This window comes from Adiantum capillus-veneris, chromosome 10 (assembly GCF_014529385.1).
Source record: "Adiantum capillus-veneris isolate H3 chromosome 10, ASM1452938v2, whole genome shotgun sequence".
NCBI classification, from domain to species: domain Eukaryota; kingdom Viridiplantae; phylum Streptophyta; class Polypodiopsida; order Polypodiales; family Pteridaceae; genus Adiantum; species Adiantum capillus-veneris.
In genome coordinates this window covers 129,342,773-129,366,351 of record NC_140940.1, presented here as the reverse complement: position 1 = coordinate 129,366,351, position 23,579 = coordinate 129,342,773, and the positions used below count along the sequence as shown (strand labels likewise).

The 23,579-nt window shown below is 43.3% G+C and overlaps 1 protein-coding gene and 1 pseudogene across 1 annotated transcript; both read right to left on the bottom strand.

Moving 5' to 3' along the window:
• Positions 1-14,006: 14,006 nt before the first annotated feature.
• LOC147449642 (uncharacterized) lies at positions 14,007-14,605 on the bottom strand (annotated as a pseudogene).
• A 7,828-nt stretch (positions 14,606-22,433) lies between these two features.
• On the bottom strand, positions 22,434-23,030 carry LOC147449641 (uncharacterized). The gene is made up of 2 exons (XM_086521610.1): positions 22,593-23,030; positions 22,434-22,517 (listed from the first exon to the last, which is right to left on the bottom strand). Exons 1-2 carry the CDS (start codon positions 23,028-23,030, stop codon positions 22,434-22,436), a joined length of 522 nt encoding a protein of 173 aa, XP_086377736.1.
• Positions 23,031-23,579: the final 549 nt, after the last annotated feature.

The window sequence follows — 23,579 nt, the reverse complement described above, 5'->3', positions numbered from 1 at the left end:
TTGCCATTTCTTCTTCTTTTTTGTCTCTAGCCTTCGGCTTGCAGCTGTAGACACGTGGCAAGGCTCTCCCAAGCACCATATTATGTTTATCTAGAATATAGATATAGATTGTTTCATTATTTGCACTTGGACATGAGTCTTCTTTGGGCAGTGTCACTTGAAAATATTGCTTATTGAATAATATTTGCGCCTAACGAAAAAAGATACGCACAATTTTGCCACTACTTTTTGTAAGATGTATGTGGACGGAGGCAAGAAAATAAGGACCTATTTATGTAGCTATTTAATTAAGTTAGTATTTTAACCACATTGACTTTATTTTCACAAAGGAAAAATGGTTTTTTTAAGAACTCTCGCCCTATGTTTCTAGCAGTATTACTAAAAAATCCAAATTATACTACTTATGCATGCTATGTGAAAAAAGTCTCTAAAATTAGGAAAAGATTTGTGTATTACAATAATAAAGGAGATATAAATTGTGATATTTTTTTGGTCTATTTATTTGTTTTGGCACTAGGTTCTCATATAGGGGGGGAGGGGGGGGGAGAGAGAGAGAGAGAGATCTATTGTTGATGAGTGTGGTACATTGACCATGGCACCTGAATCTTATGCTTGAAGTATTGGAGCACAATATTACTGATGATGTGGAGGCTAGGTCCAACTCCAATGTGGGGGTTATCGGGCGAAGTGTGCGTGTGAGGAATGCACACAAGAAGGCAAGAGAATTGAGGAGGGGATGAAGCACAAACAGGGAGTTGGGTTAGTGGAGAGGAAAGCGCGAGAGTAGTCAATTCTCTCACTCTCTCTCCCTATATTGATTAGGGAAATAAAAGAGTAAGGATGGTTTTCCACAGCCAACTGGCTTGCATCCCAACAACCTCCCCCTTGAAGTTCATGGTGGCCAATAGTGGCATCAGTATAGTTAGTCTATACAGAGTTGATGAAGCATTGCATAGGCTTCATCCTACACCCATGAGCTCTATGCAATGTGTAAATTGCTCCGAGGCTAGGCTCTTCATGACAACATCTACGGGGTTGTTGTTAGTGTGAACCTTGACATGCTTGATGTGCTTACCAACCAATGCATCTCGTATGACAAGGTATCTGACCTCTATGTGTTTTGACTTTGAGTGAAACACCGGATTCTTTGCCAAAGCAATGGCACTCTGACTATGACTATGTAGTATTGGAACCTCGTGAATGCCCAAATCTCTCATTAGACGAGCTAACCATATTGCTTCCTTGCTTGCGTCAGAGGCAACAACATATTATGCCTCAGTGGTAGATGAAGATGTGCAGTCTTAGAGACTTAATCTCCAAGAGAGAGATGCTCCAGCAAACATGAACACATATCCAGAAGTGGATCTCCTACGATCCATGAAACTCCCATAATCTGCATCCGTCTAACCTACAATAGATGCATCACTGTTTTCCAAGCGTAAACACTTGCCAGTTGTACCCTTCAAGTATCTAAGGATTTTCTTCATTGCTTCTTGATGGTTTTTGGGAGGATTTTCCATGTACCTACTAACCACTTCCACTGCATGTGCAATGTTTGGTCTTATGGCTACCACAACGTACATCAAACTGCCAATTGCTGAAGAATATGGCACTCTCACCATTTCCTCTTTTTTAGCACCCGTCTTGGGAGAATCTTCCTTGTTAAGTTTGGAGTATGCTTGCATTGGGGTACTCAGTGACTTCCCCCCTGCATACTAAAACATTGCAAGACTTTGCGGATGTACTTTTCTTGAGATAATTCAAGAATTCCACGTTGCCTATCTCTCTTGATGCACATACCAAGAAAGTGATTGTCATTTTCCAAATCTTTCTTTGAAAACTAAGTGCTTAGCATCTTTTTCAACTGATTGATCTCATCAATTGATTTGCCTACGATAAGTATATCATCTACATGATACAAGATCAAGATGATTAAAGAACCATCGATCAACCTCTTTGTGTATAAGCGGTGATCCTCTTGACTTCTTATGTAAGCGTGAGACTGTATGAATTTGTCAAATTTTGATATCAATACCTTGAACCTTGCTTGAGGCCATAGAGTGCATTTTAAGGTCTACAAACCAATTCTACCCTCGTTGGCTTTTGAGTTTCACATACCAAAACCCTCTGGATCGAGATACACACCTTTTTTGTTGTTTGAAACCCTTGGCGACTAGACAAGCATTGTACCTAGGCTTGGGATCTTCCGCTCTATACTTCTTCTTGTATGTCCACTTGCAAGGTAAATCATTTTTTCCTTTTGGTAATACAACCAGATCTCATGTTTCATTAGACACACTTGAATTGTATTTTGATTGCATAGCCTACTCCCACTTTACGCTATCAACCATTTGTATAGCTTCTTTGTAGCACGTTTTCTCTCCACTATTAGTGACCAAAATGTGGTGTATACCCGGCTCAAACCGCTCGGGTACGCGTGATACTCTTACAGAGCCTCTGAGTGCCTAGTTGCTGAAATCTACTCTCTTTGGAGCAATAGTAATATCCGGTGAAAACTATTGAAATGAGATGGTTCGGAGGCTACATACTCAAAACAAACATGTCTGTACTGAGCTTCTTGTGCACTTTTGATTCATTGAAAATCATGTGTAAGCTACGAATGACTTTGAGGGATTAAGGGTCCCAGAGACAATAGCCCATCTCTACATTTGCACCATAGCCAATAAAAAAGCATTTGTGTGACCTGGGATCTAACTTGCGATGAAGTTCTTTGGGCACATGTACATATACCTCACATCCAAATACATGTAAATTCTCATAGTTTGGCGTTTTCCTAGTTCAAAACTCCTCTCGAATTTTGAAATTCAAAGGAGAACTAGGTGACCTGTTGATGATGTGCACTGTTGTGAGAACACCTTACCCCCAAAACTCTAGAGTAAGATTTTCCATAGAAATCATAGAGATAACTCGCACTTGAATCATGCGATTTGTTCTTTCAACTATCCCATTTTGTGCAGGTGTGTATGGAGCAGTAAATTCCTGACGAATGCCTCTTTGATTGCGAAAATCCTTGAACTCCATGGAGACTTATTCTCCACCATTATCTGTTTTAAAAGCTTTGAGCTTTTTTCCTGATTGGTTCTCAACCATGGCGAGTAATTTCAAGTACGTAGAAAAGACCTCTTCCTTACGCTTAAGTAGAGACACCCACACCTTTCTGGTAGAATCATCTATGAACGTAAGAAAGTAGTTTTCACCACACAAATCACTGTGCACTAAGTCTAGGGGTTCGCCTAGTTTCTTGTTCAATGTCGAAGATGTTATCCTAGTATGTTTACCATATAGAAAACGATCACACAATGGAAATTTGGTGTAATCTAACACACGTAACTAGCCGGCTATGTCACAACTCAGTAGACTACAGCTCATCGGAAACATAGATAGAGTGTTCGTCAACACTCAAAAGAAATATGGAGTACATGGATCCATTTTTATGACCTTTCATCATGACAAGGTTTTCTTGCGGATCAGCCAAGAATGATTACCAAAAACAGTAGTGTAGCCAAGATCATCCAATTTCCCTATAGAAAATAAGCTCTTTGTAAGCTTGGACACATGTCTGATATTCTGCAACACAAAAGTAGTTCCATTATGCATCTGAAGTTTCACATCAACAATGCCATGCATGGATGCATAAGAGGAAAACCACTCTCTATGCATTGTGACATAAGAATCATAAGAATCACTAAGCTTGATCATGCCATGCATGGATGCATAAGAGGAAAACCACTCTCTATGTGGTGTGACATGAAAACTTGCACCAGAATAACAATCCAATTATATGCATAACCCTCATCTTGTGCAACCAAAGCGTCTGGAATGAGATAGGAAGTGAAAATGAGAACATCTTAGGGATATGTTGTCACCTTTGCATGAATATCTTTTGGCATAATGTTCATCACTGGAGGAGGAGCATCCTCTACTATAGTGGTAAGGGAGACTCAACCATATTGAGCTCCTCAATCTTTACCATACTTTTTCCTTTGCCAAAATGATCTTTTTGCATGTTTTTCTGATGTCTTAGGAAACTGCAACAATCCTTTTTTTTATGGCCCTTCTTATGGCAATAGTAACACTTGACATTTTTGACACTACGGTCTCCACTTGAGTTCCCGTGTCTACTAGGACTACGAAGATTTTTCTCTCTACTTTTTCTTCTATATTTGTTCTTGTCATGGCCTCTTGCCTTTGTTGAACTGTTAGCCACATATGCAACTCCATGACTAGCACCGTCGAGAGATTTAAGTCAAATTTCTTCAGTGAGAAATGCATTTGTGACATGATTGAACACTAACTTTCCATTTGGAGCCGAATTGCTAATGGATGTGCAAAAGATGTCCCATGAACTGGGTAGAGAGCATAACAAGAATATAGACTTGAGTTCATTTTCAACTCCATAAAGCCTTGAGATGTCACTTGACTGAACAAGAAGTTGAACTCATTTAAGTGACCAAAAATTGTGCTACCTTCTTTCATGTTGAGATTCAGAAGCTTTTTCATGAGAAGAAAATTTGTTGGGTGCACTTTTGCTCTCCCATGTTGAACATAAGCTATCCCAAAGTTCCTTGGTTGGTGTCTTCCCTATGATAGTGGGTGAAGAACACAGACTCGCCTAGATGTAGACGTATCATAGCCATGGCTCTCGCATCCAAAAGCTCCCACTAATCTTGCATATAGTCATCATACTCTGCATGCTCTTTCAACCGTTTTGATAGGCCTTTGTTTGTCAAAACATCTTTCATGCGCTCTTTCCACATGGTGAAGTTGCTGCCATGGAACTTGCAAATGAAATACTCCTCCTTTTCTGAAGAAGAATCCATCACTGACAAGAGGGTTTGAGAGGTGCCAAACTATGGAAAGAAGCTCCAAAAATTTGGGAAGAGTAACCTTTGTATCGGGAGTAAAATCTCAACCAAAATAGGCTCAAATGGTGCCAAAAATGAAAATCACAACTCGCGGGAAGGAAATTTGACAGAGTCTCCTTTGTATGAGGGGTCAAAGATCAACTCAAAATACGCATAAATGTGTCAATTACACTACATTAGGAAAATTTTGAGCTCATTTTTGGGCCTTGTAAAAATTGTTGATGTGGCATAGCTTTCAAAAAGTGGGGATCGGCAAATTTTTTGTAAATAAGATCCAAGCTTGTCGAAGGTTGGATATTTAGAATCTAGTCTTCAAATGCTATCTATTGATATATAACACGCATGTATCGGACATTGCCTTCATATAGATCTAGAAAAAGGTGATTTTAGATTACCCGGAACGATAACAAAAATTGGTTGATTGAAAAAAAATGGCATAACTTTCATAGAAGTCACCCAAACTTTTCGGACCTTATCTCTTTAGAATCCATTTTTTAAAAGCTTTCCAATGATAGGTCATATCATGGGGTTATGAGAAATATTTAGAGGGGTCTACCGGGTTGCTTTCTTTTGTACAACTTTGATGATGTGGCACTCTTAAAAGGCCCAAAAATGAGTTCAAAATTTTTCTAATGAACTGGGCATCAAAAAACTGATACTTTTTCTGCCAATGTGATCACCAACTCGACGTCAAAAGCATATGAAATCGTCCAGATACATCTCCTATGGCAAGGGTACCAAAGGTGAGAAACTCCAGCTACCTGTATCACCATAGGTGTCTCAACATTCGAGCACATCCCAACTCAAAGAAAAACTCACTCTATTGACCCTCCAAAAGGCTAATGTAGACACAAAAGGACTAGCCGCACTCTTAGAAAGGGCTCTACCGGTCCGAGTCTAAAAAATGCCAAGAAAAACTATCAAAATAGCCAAAAATGTATCCACACATAGTACAGTGGGCGATGTCCGCAACTCAATGTACATGAGTGAATCACGCTCAAACAGGCGCCAAGAACTGTTGCATGCAGTAAAAGTGATCCATGTGGAGATATCTGCTCTCAATAGAGCTTAGTGACACTAGGTGTACTCACACAAATATGTATCTGTCAACGAAACTGCTGTGGAAATGATTGCCAAATCGCATGTAAAAGCGTTGTGTCTGGTAATTTGGAGAATTCGTGTGTGAATAAGCTCAAAAGCCCCCTGTAACCTACATGTCAGTATGTGCTAGTTTCTATCGTTGGGCAAAAATATGCTAAATATATGCGTATTTTTGTTTTCGGGAAAAAATATGCTAGTTGAATAGCCACCAAAGGTATCTCAGTCAAAAACCATGCCGTAGAGCGTAATCGGTGTGGTTGGTGCCAATACGAGGTGTCACTCCTCTATGGTAGAGGCATTTCACTAGTGCGTGTGGTGAGCATAGCTATCGGTCACGGGGAAAAGTCGTTCGCGTGAAACCGGTGTCGGGTTGGATATCGAGAATCCGCTTGTAATGGGAGTAATGTCGAGCCGATGTGAAAACACGAGAATCGGTGTCGAAAGGGCTCTAATCATTGATGTGGATATCTAAATAGCTGTAGGGAAAAGCGAATTGCCGATGTCGAGTCGTGTATGTCAGTGTCATAAAACCTGCTCACTCTCACTCACTCGCTTTGTCTTTCTCTCAAGCTGGCTCTCAGTCTCTGTCTCTCAAGGTCAATCTCTCTACTGAAGCTTCCTATGTGTGAGCGGTCAAGAAATCGGAGAGTTGGAGGATCGAACAACACTTGGAGATCAGTTGAGGGCTAGCTCTCTCCTTTCTTTAGCTACTATTTCAAGCTAGGTCTCTCTACTCAAGCTCGATCTCACTGTGCAACTCGATCGGATGTGGGTGTGTGTGAGCGGCCAAGGATGATTATGGGATCAATTGCTTGCACACACCATAGTATGTAGAAATAAAGTTTAAAAAAAATATCCTGCTTCTTTGTCAAAGGGGCGACCATGCAAAGATAGGAGCTGACGAGCCAGAGCTGGTGAGGGTGTGTGTGTTTGTGCTCTTTTGCTAGCCATGCTGAGTCATTCTCCTTCTATTATTCTTTGCCCGGGCAATGCTCGGTTGTGCTTGACTACTCTTGAAGTTGGAGCTGCAAGCTTTGCATCTTGCTACAAACACAGTATGTGTGTGTGTGTGTGTGTGTGTTATGCCCTTTGTCATCACTGGTCGGATTTGCATACACTCAATTCTCTCTCTATCTTGTTGTTTCTCGCCGACTTGCTACTACTGCATCGGATTTGCATCCAAGGCTACAATCCCTCCAAGGTATTGTGAGCGTAGCTCTTGAGCTCTTCAATTATATTTTCCCCTTGCCAAGACTGCACATTGCCCCAATTGCCTCAATGTCAAACCTCACAAGGTAGCACACCATGTCGAACCTCTGTCTTGATGGCAATCAAGTGTGAGAGTGTGTGTGTGAGAGAGCACCACACACATACCCGGGTTCCTTCTCTTCATGTTGCCTTGGGTTGCTACCTGCACAATGAGTGTGTGTTGGCTGCTCGAGTCAGCCTCAAGCTTCAATGCTCTCAATTTCCTGGCTTTTCCTTTGCACACAAGTCTTGCAATTCGGAGCTTCTCCTGCAGCCTACAAAGTGTGTGCAAGGGCAGCTGCGCTCACCAAGTGCTTCGAGTCTCCCAAATTGTCTCGAGCTGCTGCTATCCAGCTCCGATGCAAGATCCACAAGCTCCTAAGCTTTGCAAGTTTCCATGGGTGCTAGTTTTCAGATCCAACCGCCACCAATGCTCTGATACCAATTGTGGAGGTTGTCGGATGGAGTGTGCATGTGAGCAATGCATGCAAGAGAGGGGAGAAGAGAATTGCGGAGGGAATGAAGCACAGACAAGGAGTTGGGTTAGTGAAGAGGAAAGTGAGAGAGTAGTCAACTCTCCCACTTTTTCTCCCGATATTGATTAGGGAACGAAAAGAGTAAGGTGGGTTTCCCACGGCCACGTGGCCTACATCCCAACATCCAAACCATATAGAAGTAAACTCTGCTTACATCCACAAGGTGTCTTACATTACCCATATCTTATCTCTTTTTTAAAAATGCTCATTTGAGCTAGATTTGAATCAACTTACAAAAATACATGTAAACCCTGGCATATCCTTTGCATAGGGGTTTCCACCGAATAGAAAGTTTGTTCAATGGGCACAGAGTCCGTTATGCGATTTGATACCACTAATTACACACGAACCCTTACAATATGTTTCAAATTACATGATTCTTGTGATTGATTTCTTCTACTCTTTTTTAGCTTTGCTGCTTTCTTCTACTAAGGATAAACCACCATCAAGTTTCCAAAACCTATACTTTGTCCAAAGGATCATACTTCTTCTGAAACAATAGTGCATCACCTATGCCTTCAAACAAAAAAAAGGTGTCACAAGATTGTCCTCTAAAGATTTTACATTTCTTGTAGCAAGGTAAGTTCAAGAAGGTGTCCGGAGTTGGGGTACTCAAAGCACTGACCTACAATGGGGAGCACTCCTACCACCCACAATCCTGAGGCCACACGGAGATGGCTGGTAGTCAGGGTTTCACCCCGTTGGGGGTTTCCCAATTGCCCCTCCCGTGAGGGTTGTCCGTCCTTGCTTTGCCTCCCTTGTTTTTCTAGGTGGGTGTGGCCACACTACCTATCTCCCCCCTAGGAAACAATAGTGGCAAGTTCCTTTTATAGCTGCTCGGCAAGCAGGTGAAGCGTGGCAAGCTTTGCCCCCTTGGTGGAAACGGGTAGGTGATGTTCAGCTTGCTAATTCGAAGATGGTGTTAGGGTCTCCTTTCAAAAGCATGTTGGTGCTAGGCTCTCCTCTCAGTGGTCGGATGTGTTGATGGGCAATGCTGCTGAGGGCGGTTTTCTTACTCGATGCCTTTGCACAGTGATGGAGCGTCTGAGCTCCCCCCCTACTTGGTGGTATTTTCCTCTATCTATTACTCTACGATCTGCTAGCCTTATCGTGTTTGAACTGTGTTTATGAAGGGTGACTCCTTTATTTAGCTAATGCAATGTGGTGATGCTTGGCTTTGGGTTGCTCCAACTTGAGGGTGATGTCTATGTGTGGTGGTAGTCCATACAGTGTCTATGGCATCCTCTTGGTGGTTGTGATCAATGGCGTTACGCTTTGTTGCTGTGTTTGGGACTTTTCGGAAACTTGAGATTCTTGTAGATGTCATAGCTCGTTGTGAGCATGGCTTTCAATGTAAATTTTATACACTTCTCACTCATAAATCTGAGTTTGCCATTGATATACAAACTTAATATGCAAAAAGGTAGTAGACAAAAGAGCATGTCTAAACCTTATGACCCATCTACTTCAACGAACAAAGAATCTATCTATTGTCTACGTATTTGGGTGTCTATGAAAAATTAGTATTTATTTACATGAACACATGACTTAGTAAAATCTTTAATGAGAATTCTCTTCATGAATGTGAACTCGTTATCTTTTTTTCATATCATAAAACAAGCTTGCTTTTGCATTCAACAATATTGCTAGAGACTCCAGGGTAAAAGATGGCCCCCCTTTAGCATTTTTCCTACGCCCAATAAATGAAATTACTCTTGTTCCATATCAAGAACAATTGCACTTGAGTAGTTGGTAGCCTAACTCAATCGTGGGATTGAAGCCTTGTTGCTGCCTTGTGACCTTCGACATTGAGCCAATTGGGGCAGTGGGGAGTCTCAAAAGGGGGCAAAGCTTATCAAAGAGCGCGAGCGTTGCAAGCACACAGTAGCTTGGGGGGATTGTAGCCTTGGATGCAAATCGGATGCAATAGTAGCAAGTTGGCGAGCAGCAACGAGATAGAGAGAATTGAGTGTATGCAAATCTGAGCAGCACTGGCAAAGTGCATAACACACACACACACTGTGTCTATAGGAACATGCAGAGCCTGCAGTTTGAGCTCCAAAGCAGTCGAGCACAACCAAGCGTTGTAGGGGGCAAAGACTAGAAGGAGAATCGACTCAGCATGGCTAGCAAAAGAGCACAAACACACACACACCCTCGCCCGCTCTGGTTCGTCAGCTCGTTATCCCTACCTGGTCATCCTTTTGACACAGAAGCAGGTTAATTTTTTTAAACTTTATTTCTATATACTATGATGTGTGCAAGCAATTGATCCCATAATAATCCTTGGCCGCTCACACACACCCACCATCCGATTGAGTTGCACATTCATCGAGCTTGAGTAGAGAGACCCAGCTTGAAATAGCAGCTAAAGAAAGGAGAGAGAGCTAGACCTCAACCCTCCAAGTGTCATTCGATCCTCCGACTCTCCAATTTCTCGACCGCTCACACACGGGCAGCTTGAGTAGAGAGACTGACCTTGAAAGACAGAGATAGAGAGCCAGCTTGAGAGAGCGAGTGTGAGAGAGAACGAGCGAGCAAGTCAGAGAGAAAAGATTTTCCGACACCGATATATGCACCTCGACATTGATGATTTGCTTTTCTCTACAGCTATTTGGCTAGCCACTCCCATCGAACAGCGGGGGACGACATCGACATCGGTGATTAGAGCCATTTTGACCGCGACTCTCATGGTTTGGCATCGGCTTGACATTACTCCCATTACGGGCAGATTCTCCATATCGGACCCGACAACGGTTTCACAAGGAGATTTTTCCTTGCGATCGATAACTATGCTTGTCACACGCACGCGTGAGGTGCCTCTACCATAGAGGAGTGAAATCCGGTGTCGGCAGCGAGCGTACCGATCACACTCTATGGCACCGTTTTTGACTACGACACCTTTGGTGGCTATTCGGCTAGCATATTTCTGCCCGACGGCAAAAATCGGCACATACCTACAGCGACATGTAGGTTACACGTTACAGGGGGCTTTTGAGCCTATTCACACACAAATTCTCCAGATTATCAGGCACAACGCTTTCACAGACAATTTGGCAATCATTTTGACAATAGTTTCTCTGTGGACAGATGCATTGACAAATGCATTTTGTGTGAGCAAACCTAGTGCTATTGAGCTCTTTTGAGAGAAAATATCCCTGTACGAATCACTTTTATTGCATGAGTAGTTGTTAGTGCCTGTTTGACCATGCATCACTCATGTACATTGAGTTGCGGACGCTACCCACTCTACTACGTATGGAACCATTTTTTGGCACTATTGGCAGTTTTGTCCGGCCGTTTTTGAGACTTGGACTGGAAGAGCCCTTTCTGAGACTGTGGCTAGTCCTTGTGTCTCGATTAGCCTTTTGGAGGGTGGAAAGTATGAGGTTTTCTTTGAGCTGGGGTGTGCTCGAATGTTGAGATACCTACGGTAGTTTGGACTTTCCCACTTTCGTTACCCTCGCCATAGGAAATGTATCTGGATGGTTTCATATATTTTGATGCCGAGTTGGGGATCACATTGGCAGTGAAAGTATTAGTTTTTTGATGTCTAATTAGTATAGTTGACACATTTATGCGTATTTTGAGTTGTAACTTTCATTGTTGGCACCTTTTGAGCCTATTTCGATTGAGATTCTACTCCCAATCATACAAAGGTTACTCTGTCAAAATTTATGCAACTTCTCACCATAGATTGGCACCTCTCAAATGCTCTTGTGAGTGATGGATTCTTCTTCCAAAAAGGAGGATTATTTCATTCGCAAGTTTGATGGCAGCAACTTCACTACAGGTCACTCTTCAAAGCATTAGCTAAAAAGTCTCAAAATAAACTACAGAGAGGATCATTGTTGCCAAAGCCATCACATGTAAAGGCTGCTCGTCGGCACGTAAACGATGAGGTGTTTGAAAAACTTGGGTCACCATTCCATATTGAAGCAACGTTCTTAGGCAAGGGTGGCAAAGAGGTACAGTTTAACAATAACAACAACCTCTTCGTTGATCTTGAAGCATTGCAGAGGTATGCAGTTCACTTCTTTGACATCAGTCAAGAGGAGTTCCCTGGGGTTCTCAAGTTTGTTTTGAAGCTCAACGAGTGTGAGGTCCTGAAGAACAAGAAGCTGGAGAGAGTCAGCATTACCCTCATGAGCAAAGCTCTAGATCCATCAATAATGAAAGAGGATCCACGATACTTCAACGTGCAATCCGCAAACAACATTTTAACTCTAGGATCATTTCAAGTATACTTAGTTGACTCTATAATAACCAAATATTGATTATTTGGTTGTTGATTTTCTGTTTTCATTTTTAGTCAGACCCAAATTCCTTCTATCATTAGTGAATAAAGAAATGGAGTCATACTTTCAGTGGAAGGATTTCTTGACTACACAGTGGAGTGACGCATGGCAGGTGACTTAAGGACTCTTAAGTGTATGTATAACATAACACACGATGCAACTGTGGCAAATCCATGCTTATATTGCATGGCTGATATACAATCTCTTGAGAGTGTGCAATGGAATAGAGCTCCCAACAGACATCTTCAAGGATAAAACTTTTAGGCTAGTGCTTGATATTCCTCTAAGTAGAGTTCATGTCTATACAAGTCATGCACTCTGTCAAATAATTGAAACGGTGGATCATTTATATATATGTTTTGAATGGACATTAAAGCGAGAGAAAAAGAGTAATCCAAGCATTAGAGGGTGTGCTCTCAGACATTGGTATGCATGGAGGCAATGTCAAAATCAAAGAGGACCCTAAGATGTCTCAAATTCATTACAGATACCTAGGAAAGCATCGATAGGCAACATGAACGCCGGAAGGTTTCTTGGGTTTAGCCTCAAAGATTCAAATAGAGAGAAGCGGAGAAACCTGTTCAACACATGGAAACACTTACACAAAGTGGTTAAAGACAATGCTAGTCGTGGGGCAAGAGAAGCAAGAGTTAATCCCGAATCAAATGTTTCTTTTAATACCTCTACCCGCTCTTCTTCTGGGTCAAATTGCACCTCCACATCCTCTACCTCTTCCTCCGACACCAATGGGAAACTACCAAAAGTTGATGACTAGGAACTCTCTCACTCACCATCCGTCTGCAAGTACAAGTAACAGAAAACTCCATGGTTGAATTCCACTAAGAAACTTTTTAAAGCGCTTCATACACCTGTCTTGTACAAGTAGTGCATTGGAGGGACACTTTTCTAGACAACAATTCAGTCTCCTTGCTGCACTCTTGTAAGAGTCATGGTCAGCTGGGTGCCCATCTCTTATGCCATCAATTGTCATGGAATTGTCACAAATGACTACCTCATGATGTTGCAAATGGGTTTGTAGGTACTCAAATGCGCAATCAATGATCATCTCTATAGAAAACTCTACATTAAACATTCCTGATAGTTTTGGTGCACCGCTATGAGCAAGGGTGTTGTATAAAAACGTTGGAAAGGGGGAAGGGGAAACAAACCCAGCACACTCCAAACTTATCTCTCTATAGCCCAGGGATTTACCCGCACCCTAAACGACACAAAATCACACACATCGATACACAATCTGCAAACTGCAATTGCACATACTCGCCTTTGAGCACCACCGGCTATACACACTCACACATGAGCACTTTAGCACAATAGACCCATCAACAAACCATCACCCATATCCCACACATTGATGCATACACTCACAAAATCCTCTAACCACACTCACATCGGGAGGCCTCAGACACCTTGACCACACACAATCTCACACCCAATCTGCAACCACAATCACTCTCTCCCTCTCTCTCTCTGCACACACACACACCCGTGTGGTCCAGAGCCAACGCTACCACATATTTGCATAAGACAAGACGAAGGAGCATAGTGATCCGAGCCGAGCAGTCAATCGCATAAACCATAGCAAAATCATGCATCAAAACACGTATGTATGTGGGTACAATGATGGCGTTAACGGCCACTACAATTCCTGCTTTTCATTTGCCGCCATAGCTGCTCTACTTTGTACATAAGTAGTAGATAGATAGAGAGGGAGATCTTATTAGGTGTAGAATCCCCCTGAATCAAATGGAAAGGCATGAGATGCCCCATGCGTAACGTCAGCTCTACCAGGATCAAATTGATGGCATTGAGCATAGCCATCCGTCCGTAAAACATGTGTGAGAAATATATCCTCGGCACCCACAAACCTGTAAACAAGCCACTCTTGTAGCCTCCCATAGCAGGGTTCTTCCAATAACCTAGATCCATACACATGCTTGATACCCAAAATGAGAGTATACATCCACATTTGCAGCAATTGCATCACCTGAAATCATTCCTCCCTTTGCTAGAGGGCTCTCCACAACATAATCTGTATCCAAAGAGCTTTGCAAACGGTGCAAAAATTCTTGTAAAGCAACCTTCAAAAGTATATCTATCAACAACATGGCATCAACCTTCGACACCGCATCATCCTGAAGCAAAAGAGAGCGCTTCCCAACCACTTGGTCCACACAAGGCATCTTTATACCTATCTCATGTTGCTCTGTGACCACCTCATCTACATGCATAATATAGCAAATATCATACCTTGATGAAGTAGAGTCCGTCTCCCATGTGCTATCTCCATCGAAAGAGCTGCCGCCACTTGACTCATGCTCTTCCCTTTTCTCAGAATATGGAATCTCGTCCATCCCTACTACCTCAACCTTATTAACAAATCTCACTTGTCGGCGGCCATGAGCACACTCCCCCGAGATTTGCCCATCCATAGCTGGATGTGCAACATATTTCCCTGGCTTGGAACCATGAGTACCTCTTCAACCACTGGATCTTTCTTGTCTGGCATCCGAGGCATAGGAATAACCCTGTCTCTCTGCAACCATAATATCTTTGGCTCTTCTTGCATATGCAGACCCTCTAGCATCGGCTGTGCTTTTATCTCCTTCGCTTCAACTGTCTCTCACACTATCGGATTGGACCATCCTTGCCTCACTTGACGTTTCTTCACGAGCTTCTTTCTGCGACCTTTTGCAAAGGCCACTGCCTTCGCATATGACACCGGTCCATCGACTTCAACTTTATCACAAACATCCACATGCAAGCACTCCATGAATGTGTTTAATTTCAAAAAGTCTGTATTCTCTACAACACTTACATTTATGAGTTTGCTCCATAGTGCTTTGAAATCCCACACAAACACTTCAAAGTCACCAGCAAGGCTTTGCTTTAGGTCGTCGTCCAGCCTTCGCTTCACTTCTCTCAATTGCGCGTTGGTCACATATTTGCTTCGAAATGCCGCTTCTAGGGTGCTCCAATCCAGCTTTTCTTCAGCTTGCAATCCATCCTACCATGTCTTGGACTTTCCACGAACTAGGAGTGGGAATGCCTGAGCCACTCCCTCTTCTTTTGACAAGCCGCTCTCCAACAAAAATAGACCATAATCTTGCAGGACACTTCTGCATCTTCAACACCCCTAAAAGTCAAAAAGCCCGACCACACCTTTCTTAGCGGCACTTGCTCTTTGCAACTAGTATCACTGCAAAACTGTCTTTGACTTCACCGAAAAGCAATCAATAGCTCCTCAATGGGGGCACCACTGACGGAAAGGGGGAACAAACCCATCACACTCCAAACATTTCTCTCTACAGCCCAAGGATTAACCCGCACCCCTAACCACACAAAATCACACACACCGATACACAATCTGCAAACTGCAATTCCACATACTCGCCTTTGAGTACCATCGGTTATACACACTCACACATGAGCACTTCAGCAATAGACCCATCAACAAACCATCACCCGTATCCCACACATTGATGCATACACTCACAAAATCGTGTATCCACACTCACATCGGGAGGCCTCACACACCTCGACCACACAAAAACCCACACCCAATCTACAACCACAATCACTCTCTCCCTCTCTCTCTCTGCACACACACACACACACACACACACACACGCGTGTGGTCCAGAGCCGATGCTACCACGGACGAGCACAAGACAAGACGAAGGAGCACAGTGATCCGAGACGAGTTGTCGATCGCATAAACCATAGCAAAATCATGCATCAAAACACATATGTATGTGGGTATAATGATGGCGTTACTGGCCACTACAATTCTTGCTTTTCATGTGCCACCGTAGCGGCTCTCCTTTGCTCGTAACCAACCACCCTTGTTGAGGGCTTCTCTTCTCAGTGGCGGTCGTCCTAGATGAACCTCTTGGGTCATGACCCTGAGCCTCCCCTTTCTACCTACTCTAGGTCAGCTTTCTGGTGGCCCCAACTTGCTCCCGCCAAGCTCAGCTGAGCGCCCCGCCAATGACGGCCCTTCACCTTCTCAACACTGGCCTTCTCTTCATGGCGGCCTCCTGCTACTCACGGCCATGACCCTCCTTCCTCTTGCCGTTCGGTCCTATCTTGACATGGTGGCTCTTCTGCAGCAGCCGGCTATCCTTGTAAACTACGCCACCTCTTAATGCCCCACCTTGACGGCACCTTTTGACTGCCTATAGCGCAACCCACCTTCAGGTCGGTGCCAACGCCCCTTTGTATAAAAATCCCCCTCATCACCACAAGCTGCCCCTTCTCATACAAACTGACGTGCACCCCCCCTGGGTGGCGCTACTTGGCCCTGTATAATGGACTGCAGCCCGCCACCCTCAAGCATACATATGGTGTCTCCTCTCTTCACAATTGGCACACCTCTCCATGCAAACTCCAGTGCTTGATCTCCTTTCCCTTGCCCTCTAGCGTTGGAAACCCACACCCTTTTCTTCTCTGCATGACCAAAGCACAACACTACTTGTAGCATTGCATGGTATCGGCCACCCTCAATTTGAAAAAATCCCCGGGGAGGTCACCTAATAAAAATGTAACCTATCACGTGAGTTCAACAGAAGGGTATTTAATGTTCTTGAAACTTACAGAAATATATATATAGAAGGGCATTATTTTTTCAAATTTGAAAAAAACTTACAGATTTTAAAAGAAAAGGATACATTATATTCTTAACAAAGTTCACAGATATGGGGTTTTACAAAGATGTCTTGAACGCACGTTATATGGTAGTTTTACACATAGTGAAATCCCCGAGAAAAAATCGCAGCGACAAATAAGTTCCACTTTATTTGAACAAAAAAAAACTTAGCATGGCCTGGTTTCACATGCTCGCAAACCACCAATGCGAGAAAAATTTGCTATGGCATTCCTTCATATCATTAGCATGACTATCTTCTTACCGATGCCAAAAAAATCAGCCTTTCCTCATCCAATCCCGCCTTGCCATGCAAGCCTGAACCCTCCACCACATGCAAGCACTCCATGAATTTGTTTAATTTCAAAAAGTCAGTATTCTCTATAGGAGTTACCTTTATGTGTTTTCTCCATAGCGCTTCAAAATCCCACCCAAACGCTTGAAAGTGACCAGGCAGGCTTTGCTTTAGCTCGTCTAGCCTTCGCTTCACTTTGCTCAATTGTGCGTTGGTCACATATTTGCTTCAGAATGCCGCTTCCACGGTGGTCCAATCCAACTTTTCTTCAACATGCAATCCATCGTACCATGTCTTGGCCTTTCCACGAACTAGAAGTGGGAACGCCTAGCCACTGCCTCTTGTTTTGATAAGCCCTTCTCCAACAGAAATAGACCATAATCCTACATCCACAACTTCTGCATCTTCAACACCCGTAAAAGTCGGAAAACCCGACCACATCTTTCTTAGCGGCACTTGCTCTTGGCAACTAGTACCACCACAACACTGTCTTCCACTTCACCGAGAAGTAATCAATAGCTCCTCAGTGGGGGCACCTTGATGGAAAGGGGGAACAAACCGAGCACACTCCAAACTTGCCTCTCTATAGCCCAGGGATTAACCCGCACCCCTAACCACATAGAATCACACACACCGATACACAATCTGCAAACTTCAATTACACATACTCGCCTTTGAGCACTACCTGCTATACACACTCACACATGAGCACTTCAGCAAAATAGACCCCTCAACAAACCATCACCCGTATCCCACACATTGATGCATACACTCACCAAATCCTGTAACCACACTCACATCAAGAGGCCTCACACACCTCCACCGCACACAAACCCACACCCAATCTGCAACCACAATCACTCTCTCCCTCTCTCTCTCTGCACACACACACACACCCATGTGGTCGGGAGCCAACGCTACCACGGACTAGCACCACACAAGAAGAAGGATCACAGTGATCCCAGCCGAGCAGTCGATTGCATAAACCATAGCAAAGTCATGCATCAAAACACGTATGTATGTGGGTACAATGATGGCGGAAACGACCACTACAATTCCTCCTTTTCATTTGCCGCCATAACGGCTCTCTTTTGCTCGTAACCGGCCACCCTTGTTGGTGGCTTCTCTTCTCCGTGCCGGTTGTCCTGGATGAACCTGTTGGGTCACGGCCGTGAGCCTCCGCTTTCTACTACTCTAGGTCAGCTTTCTGGCGGCCCAGACTTGCTCCCACCAAGCTCAGATCGGCTCCCCGCCACTGACGGCCCTCCACCTTCTCAGCGCTGGCCTCTTCATGGCGGCCTCCTGCAGCTCACGGCCATGACCCTCCTTCCTCTTCCCCTCCGGTCCTATCTTGACATGGTGGCTCTTTTGCAGCAGCCCGCTATCCCTGTAAACTGCGCCACTTCCTAATGCCCCACCTTGATGCCACCCTTTGACTGCCTATAGCGCAACCCCCTTCAGGTCGGTGCCATTGCCCCTCTGTATGACAATGCCCCTTATACAACGGGCTACAGCCCGCCACCCTCAAGCATACAAATCGTTTCTCCTCTCTTCACAACTGGCACACCTCCCCATGCAAACTCCAGCGCCTGACCTCCTTCCCCTTGCCCTCTAGCGTTGGCAACCCACACCCCTTTTTTTCTCTGCATGACCAAAGCACAACACCACCTGTAGCATTGCATGGTGTCCGCCACCCTCAGTTGGAACAAATCGCAGTGAAAAATAAGTTTCACTTTCTTTAAAAAAAAAAAAACTTAGCTTGGCCTGGTTTCACATGCTCGCAAACCACCAATGCGAGAAAACTTTGATGTGGCATCCCTTCATATCATTAGCATGACGATCTTCTTACCGATGCTAAATAAATTAGCCTTTCCTCCCCTTCCAATCCCGCCTTGCCATGCAAGCCCGAACCTTCCACCATTGGCTCCAAAGGCAAGGCTATAAAAACCCAAGTTGTACAGGGCACAAAGAGGTGCAAATTAAAACACTAATAGATTGTGCCCTTCAAGCACTTATAAACTTCCTCGATCGATTGAGCTTCAAAACTAACTTTAGCCTGCTAAAAGCCGCATTTGACATACACATCACAACAGTAGAATGTCCTGCATGTCCTGCAGACATCTCGATCAGAAATCACATATCATAAACCTCACAGCACCTATATCCAGCACCCCTTGTCCCATTCACAACCTTATGATATAAGCATTTACTCTTGTCACGTATGATTACAAAAAACACTTACAGCTTCTACTAGCAAGTGCTCCATCCTTGTGTGCCTCTCTCCTAGTTGCATCAAGTATCTGCTCAATGTCCCTGTCATTTGCCTGCAAAGTGCCATGCTTGGGCTTCTTGCACTTGCATAGGCCGACCATCTTTAGTTGTACCAACGTGTATAGTTTTTCTTCATTGTATCGTCGCCCACATCATCTGTCTCCAAGACTAGTATCCCCATGTTTGAAAGAAAAAGCAAACCAGAACCACTATTAGAAATTGGTTTGTATTTGGTGTCATAGCCAAGCGAATATGGGGCCTAGAGTATCCCTCAAGGTCTCTATTCGCTTGGTTTTATCTCGTGCGCTAATGTCATAATAGGTGACGTGACTAGAGTTAGAACCAGGCAAATAAGGGCCCCAACAAATCTCTGAAGGACCCTATTCACTTCGTTCGGACCCAAGTTGAATTTACGTTGTACCCACGTCCATTCGGAACAAGTGGATTAGAATACACAATTTAATGTTACTAGTAAAAGATATGTAAGCCTACTCACTCACTAGGCCCCAACATAGCATTGAAAAACAACTCAAGCACGGTCACATAAGGAGTCATTATTCCAACCATGCCTTGAACCTCACAACGTTGTATGCAGAATCTCAACTAATATGTACAATTTGTAACTATGCCAATTTTGAGGTTGCGAGACTTCTAATCTACCCTAACGGCCACTCTCGGCCCTTGGAGTGTTGTTCCCCTTGTGCCCTAACCCCGTAATGTAGTTGCTTCGATGCGCACACAGTTAAAACCACACAGGAAGAGAAGAGCGGGCCGGGGGGGGGGGGGGGGAGATAGAGAGAGAGAGAACTTGTCTTTGCAATATCCAATGGTGCCAAGATGGATGGTGATGTCGCAGGTTGCTAAGAGCAAGAACCAAAAGGTGGCCAGGGGGAAGAGGACAAAAAGGCGATGGCAAGGGTGATGGCGATGCGGCAACAAAAGACTCAAACCAGTAGAGGTCGCTTAATGCAGGATTGTGAGAGGTGGCCAAGGGGAAGAGCACAGAAAAGGTGAAGGCAAGGGTGGTCTGTTTGTTCTACTTGGAGATGGGGATGGCGAGTGCAATGACGATCGATGTCTAGCTCTAAACGATTACTCGAAAAAGGCAATTGGATTGTGCTCACAAGGACAACTAGTTTGGGAGTAATAAATGGGCTTAAATTCCCGTGGAGTACGATCTAACAACCGCAATCTCGGGTGTAATCATGCACATTAATGATTTTGTCACCCTCACCCCGAGGTGAGCATCCTAAGTTTAGAGGGAGTACCACTGCCAAACATTTTAATTATACCCTCACCCCAGATGAGTGCTCATGCAGTGATCAGACAGTAAAAGCTTGAGTGCTCTTCTGATTTTTTTGCATCCTCTACTGCCCAACGTTTTAACTTCCCCCCCCATCGAGGCCACGGAGCTAGCAAACCATGTCTTTTGTGCTCCCAACCCTTTTTGTGCATTCTCTTCTTACTCTCTAGTGCTCCCATCGCTTTTTTGGACTCCTGTTTTGCAGCGCTTTAGTGATGCAAATCTCTACACATAGTGAAGAGGTATGCTACTACACTTTTGTGCACTTCTATTTTGTGAGGTCAGCACCAAGCGAATAAGGGAAGGAAAACTCTGTTTGTTGCACCTGTTTTCTTGGTACTGACCATCGTCACTCGGAGCACCTTTCGTGCAAGGGATATTTGATCACAAAATATGGCTCAAGCAAGTGGAGGCAATACAACTATATTTGGTGCACTTCTTTGATTTATGCCATTAGGAGATTTCGGAGGTCATTTGGAGGGCCTTCTAAGAAATTCTATTTCTCTCTTTAGAAAATGTTCTTAAAATATACCTGCACTTGTTGCGTACGTCTAAAAGGACAACTAAACACTCTGAAAAGTGAACCTAACTTTTAAAAATACTTGAAAACGGTCACCTTTCCATTCAATGCGTGTGTCGTTTTCATGCAGTACAGCTCATTCAATATAGCTTTCGTCATCATTGAAATTGAAAAAATCACAAAATTATCAGTTGGTGTTAGAATTTAAAGTTTTTGATACTGCCAGTGCGTCCAAAATGACCAAAATCTTAAAAAATGTCTATCTACTTGCCTCAATTTGACAGCCAGAGAGGGAGAAATCGTCAAAATATCCCTAAAAAGGAGATTTTGCCTCACGGTGCGCGGGGGGCCATCTGGAAAATTCTAAATCGCCCTCCGCGCACCATGAGGTAAAAAATAAAGAAAGTTGGATCATGGCACTCAGAGGGTCATCTAGAATTGTCCAGATGGTCCCTCGTGCGCCATGATCCAAAATCCCTTTTTTAGGGGTTTTTGAGCGATTTCTCCTTCTCCGGGTGTCAAATTGAGGCAAGTAGATAGACATTTTTAAGGTTTTTGGACGTTCCGGATGCATTGCTAGTGTCAAAAGCTTCAAATTCCAACACCAATAGATAATTTTGTGATTTTTCTAAAATTTCAATGATGACGAAAGCCATATTAAATGAGCATCGTCTACCTTATGAAAAAAAACATTCGCATTGAATGAAAAGGCGCCCGTTTTCAAGGGCCACTTATATCTTTTTTTAATTTTCTTAATATCAATCTATGTTTCTACATAAGGTAAGCTCTTCTTTCATTGGAGGAGTGCTTTTTTCTGTCTCTTCTAAAAGGCCCTCCAAAAGACCTCCAAAATCTCCTAATGTGACCTTAGAAAGCTTAAGTCCCTTATGCAACAAATGACATGTGGTAATAATGACTTGTCGTTTTCTACTATGCTATTTGTAGAGATGCCTCGTGCAAAGGCTAGGCCTAGAAGGGCAACAAGTGACTCTTTGCATGTTCAAGCAAGAAGACGTTGACACAAGGCCCACAAAGGTGTCCTGCAAGAGATGCGAAGGATGATCAAACAACACATGCAACCGGCCATTCCACGTCTTCCTTTTCAGCGAGTAGTGCAAGAGATTTATGAGCATTGGAGAGTGGCATGCGATGGGCCAGCGGTGCACTTCTCTGCCTGTAAGAAATTGTAGAAGACTACCTCGTTGAACTCTTCAGCGATGGACATATCCTCGCTGCCCATGCACACCGCGTTACTATCATGCCACGAGATTTTCACACTCTTTGGAGGCTACGCTTTCGCTACAATGGGCTTCTAGCTTCCCGTAGAAGCAATTAAATGAAGTTTATTTGAGAGGGACTCCTTGCACAATGTTGTTTTCTCCTTGCGTCTTGGAATCTAAGAAGAACAAAGAGTTATATTTTATGTCTCAATATATTAAAGACAATCAAAATTCATCCATTTAGTAAGCACCTTTTTATTGTTGAGACTAAATGTATACAATTCCGGCAAAAGTGGAAGTTCTTCACATCTAAGATCTACCCTGATATGTGGAAGATTTGTGCTTGACATTGTCTCCATCGCAGTAAGTAGGTTTTCTTGAAAGTAGAGCTCCATTGATAAAGGTTTGTTCTCAGGGCTAGACTCTCTATCTTGGTCAAGAGGAATAAGTTGCCCACTCAGAAGATGATATCTAAAATAGTAAAATGACACTATGAAATTTTGAGAGCTTATAATAAGCTTGCAAATTATGGACTTCTTTTGCAAAATACAGAATTTTCCCTGTGACTGTTTCCTATCCCAATTATCATCTAAAAAGTCCAAACAACTCTCAGACTTGCAAATGAGGATTGTTGCGGTAGTTCTTATTTGCTCACCGAAGAAGAAATCTACAAACACTTCAAGAGGCATCAATAGTGTGAGCCGAACTATTTTTGTGGCAATTGAATACTTGAGGGACTTTTGTATATCCTAAAACAACCTATTCCTAAAGATTTCACTAGTTTGCAAAGCTGGCAAAGACAAATCCTTCTTGTCAAAGGTTGGAAGTGGCAAACGAGTTACACAACCCTAACCAAAGGAAGTTCTCGGTTCCAAATCTGACATATCATAAAAGGATATTTGCAAGCTCCTTGTGTTGTCTTCCTCGGTACATTTGCTCACCAATAAATGCATGGAAAGCATCAAAAATCCCAACTATGCTCTCAAACTGGTTGCCAGTCCATCCTATTTGATGGATAAATATCTGAAACATACGAAAGATGAGATCCACCACTTAACCTTCGAATATAATCATGCACTATGTGAGATGCTCAAAATAACTTATAGTTGGGTCAATGCCGTGGAAAACTAGGAGGAGATGTTTGCAACCTTAAATCGGCATGCTAGAAATCATGTTGTATGAGGACCTCTTTCACCCACTTGCTTTGTGCACACACTTTAAACTTTTTAACTTGTTCC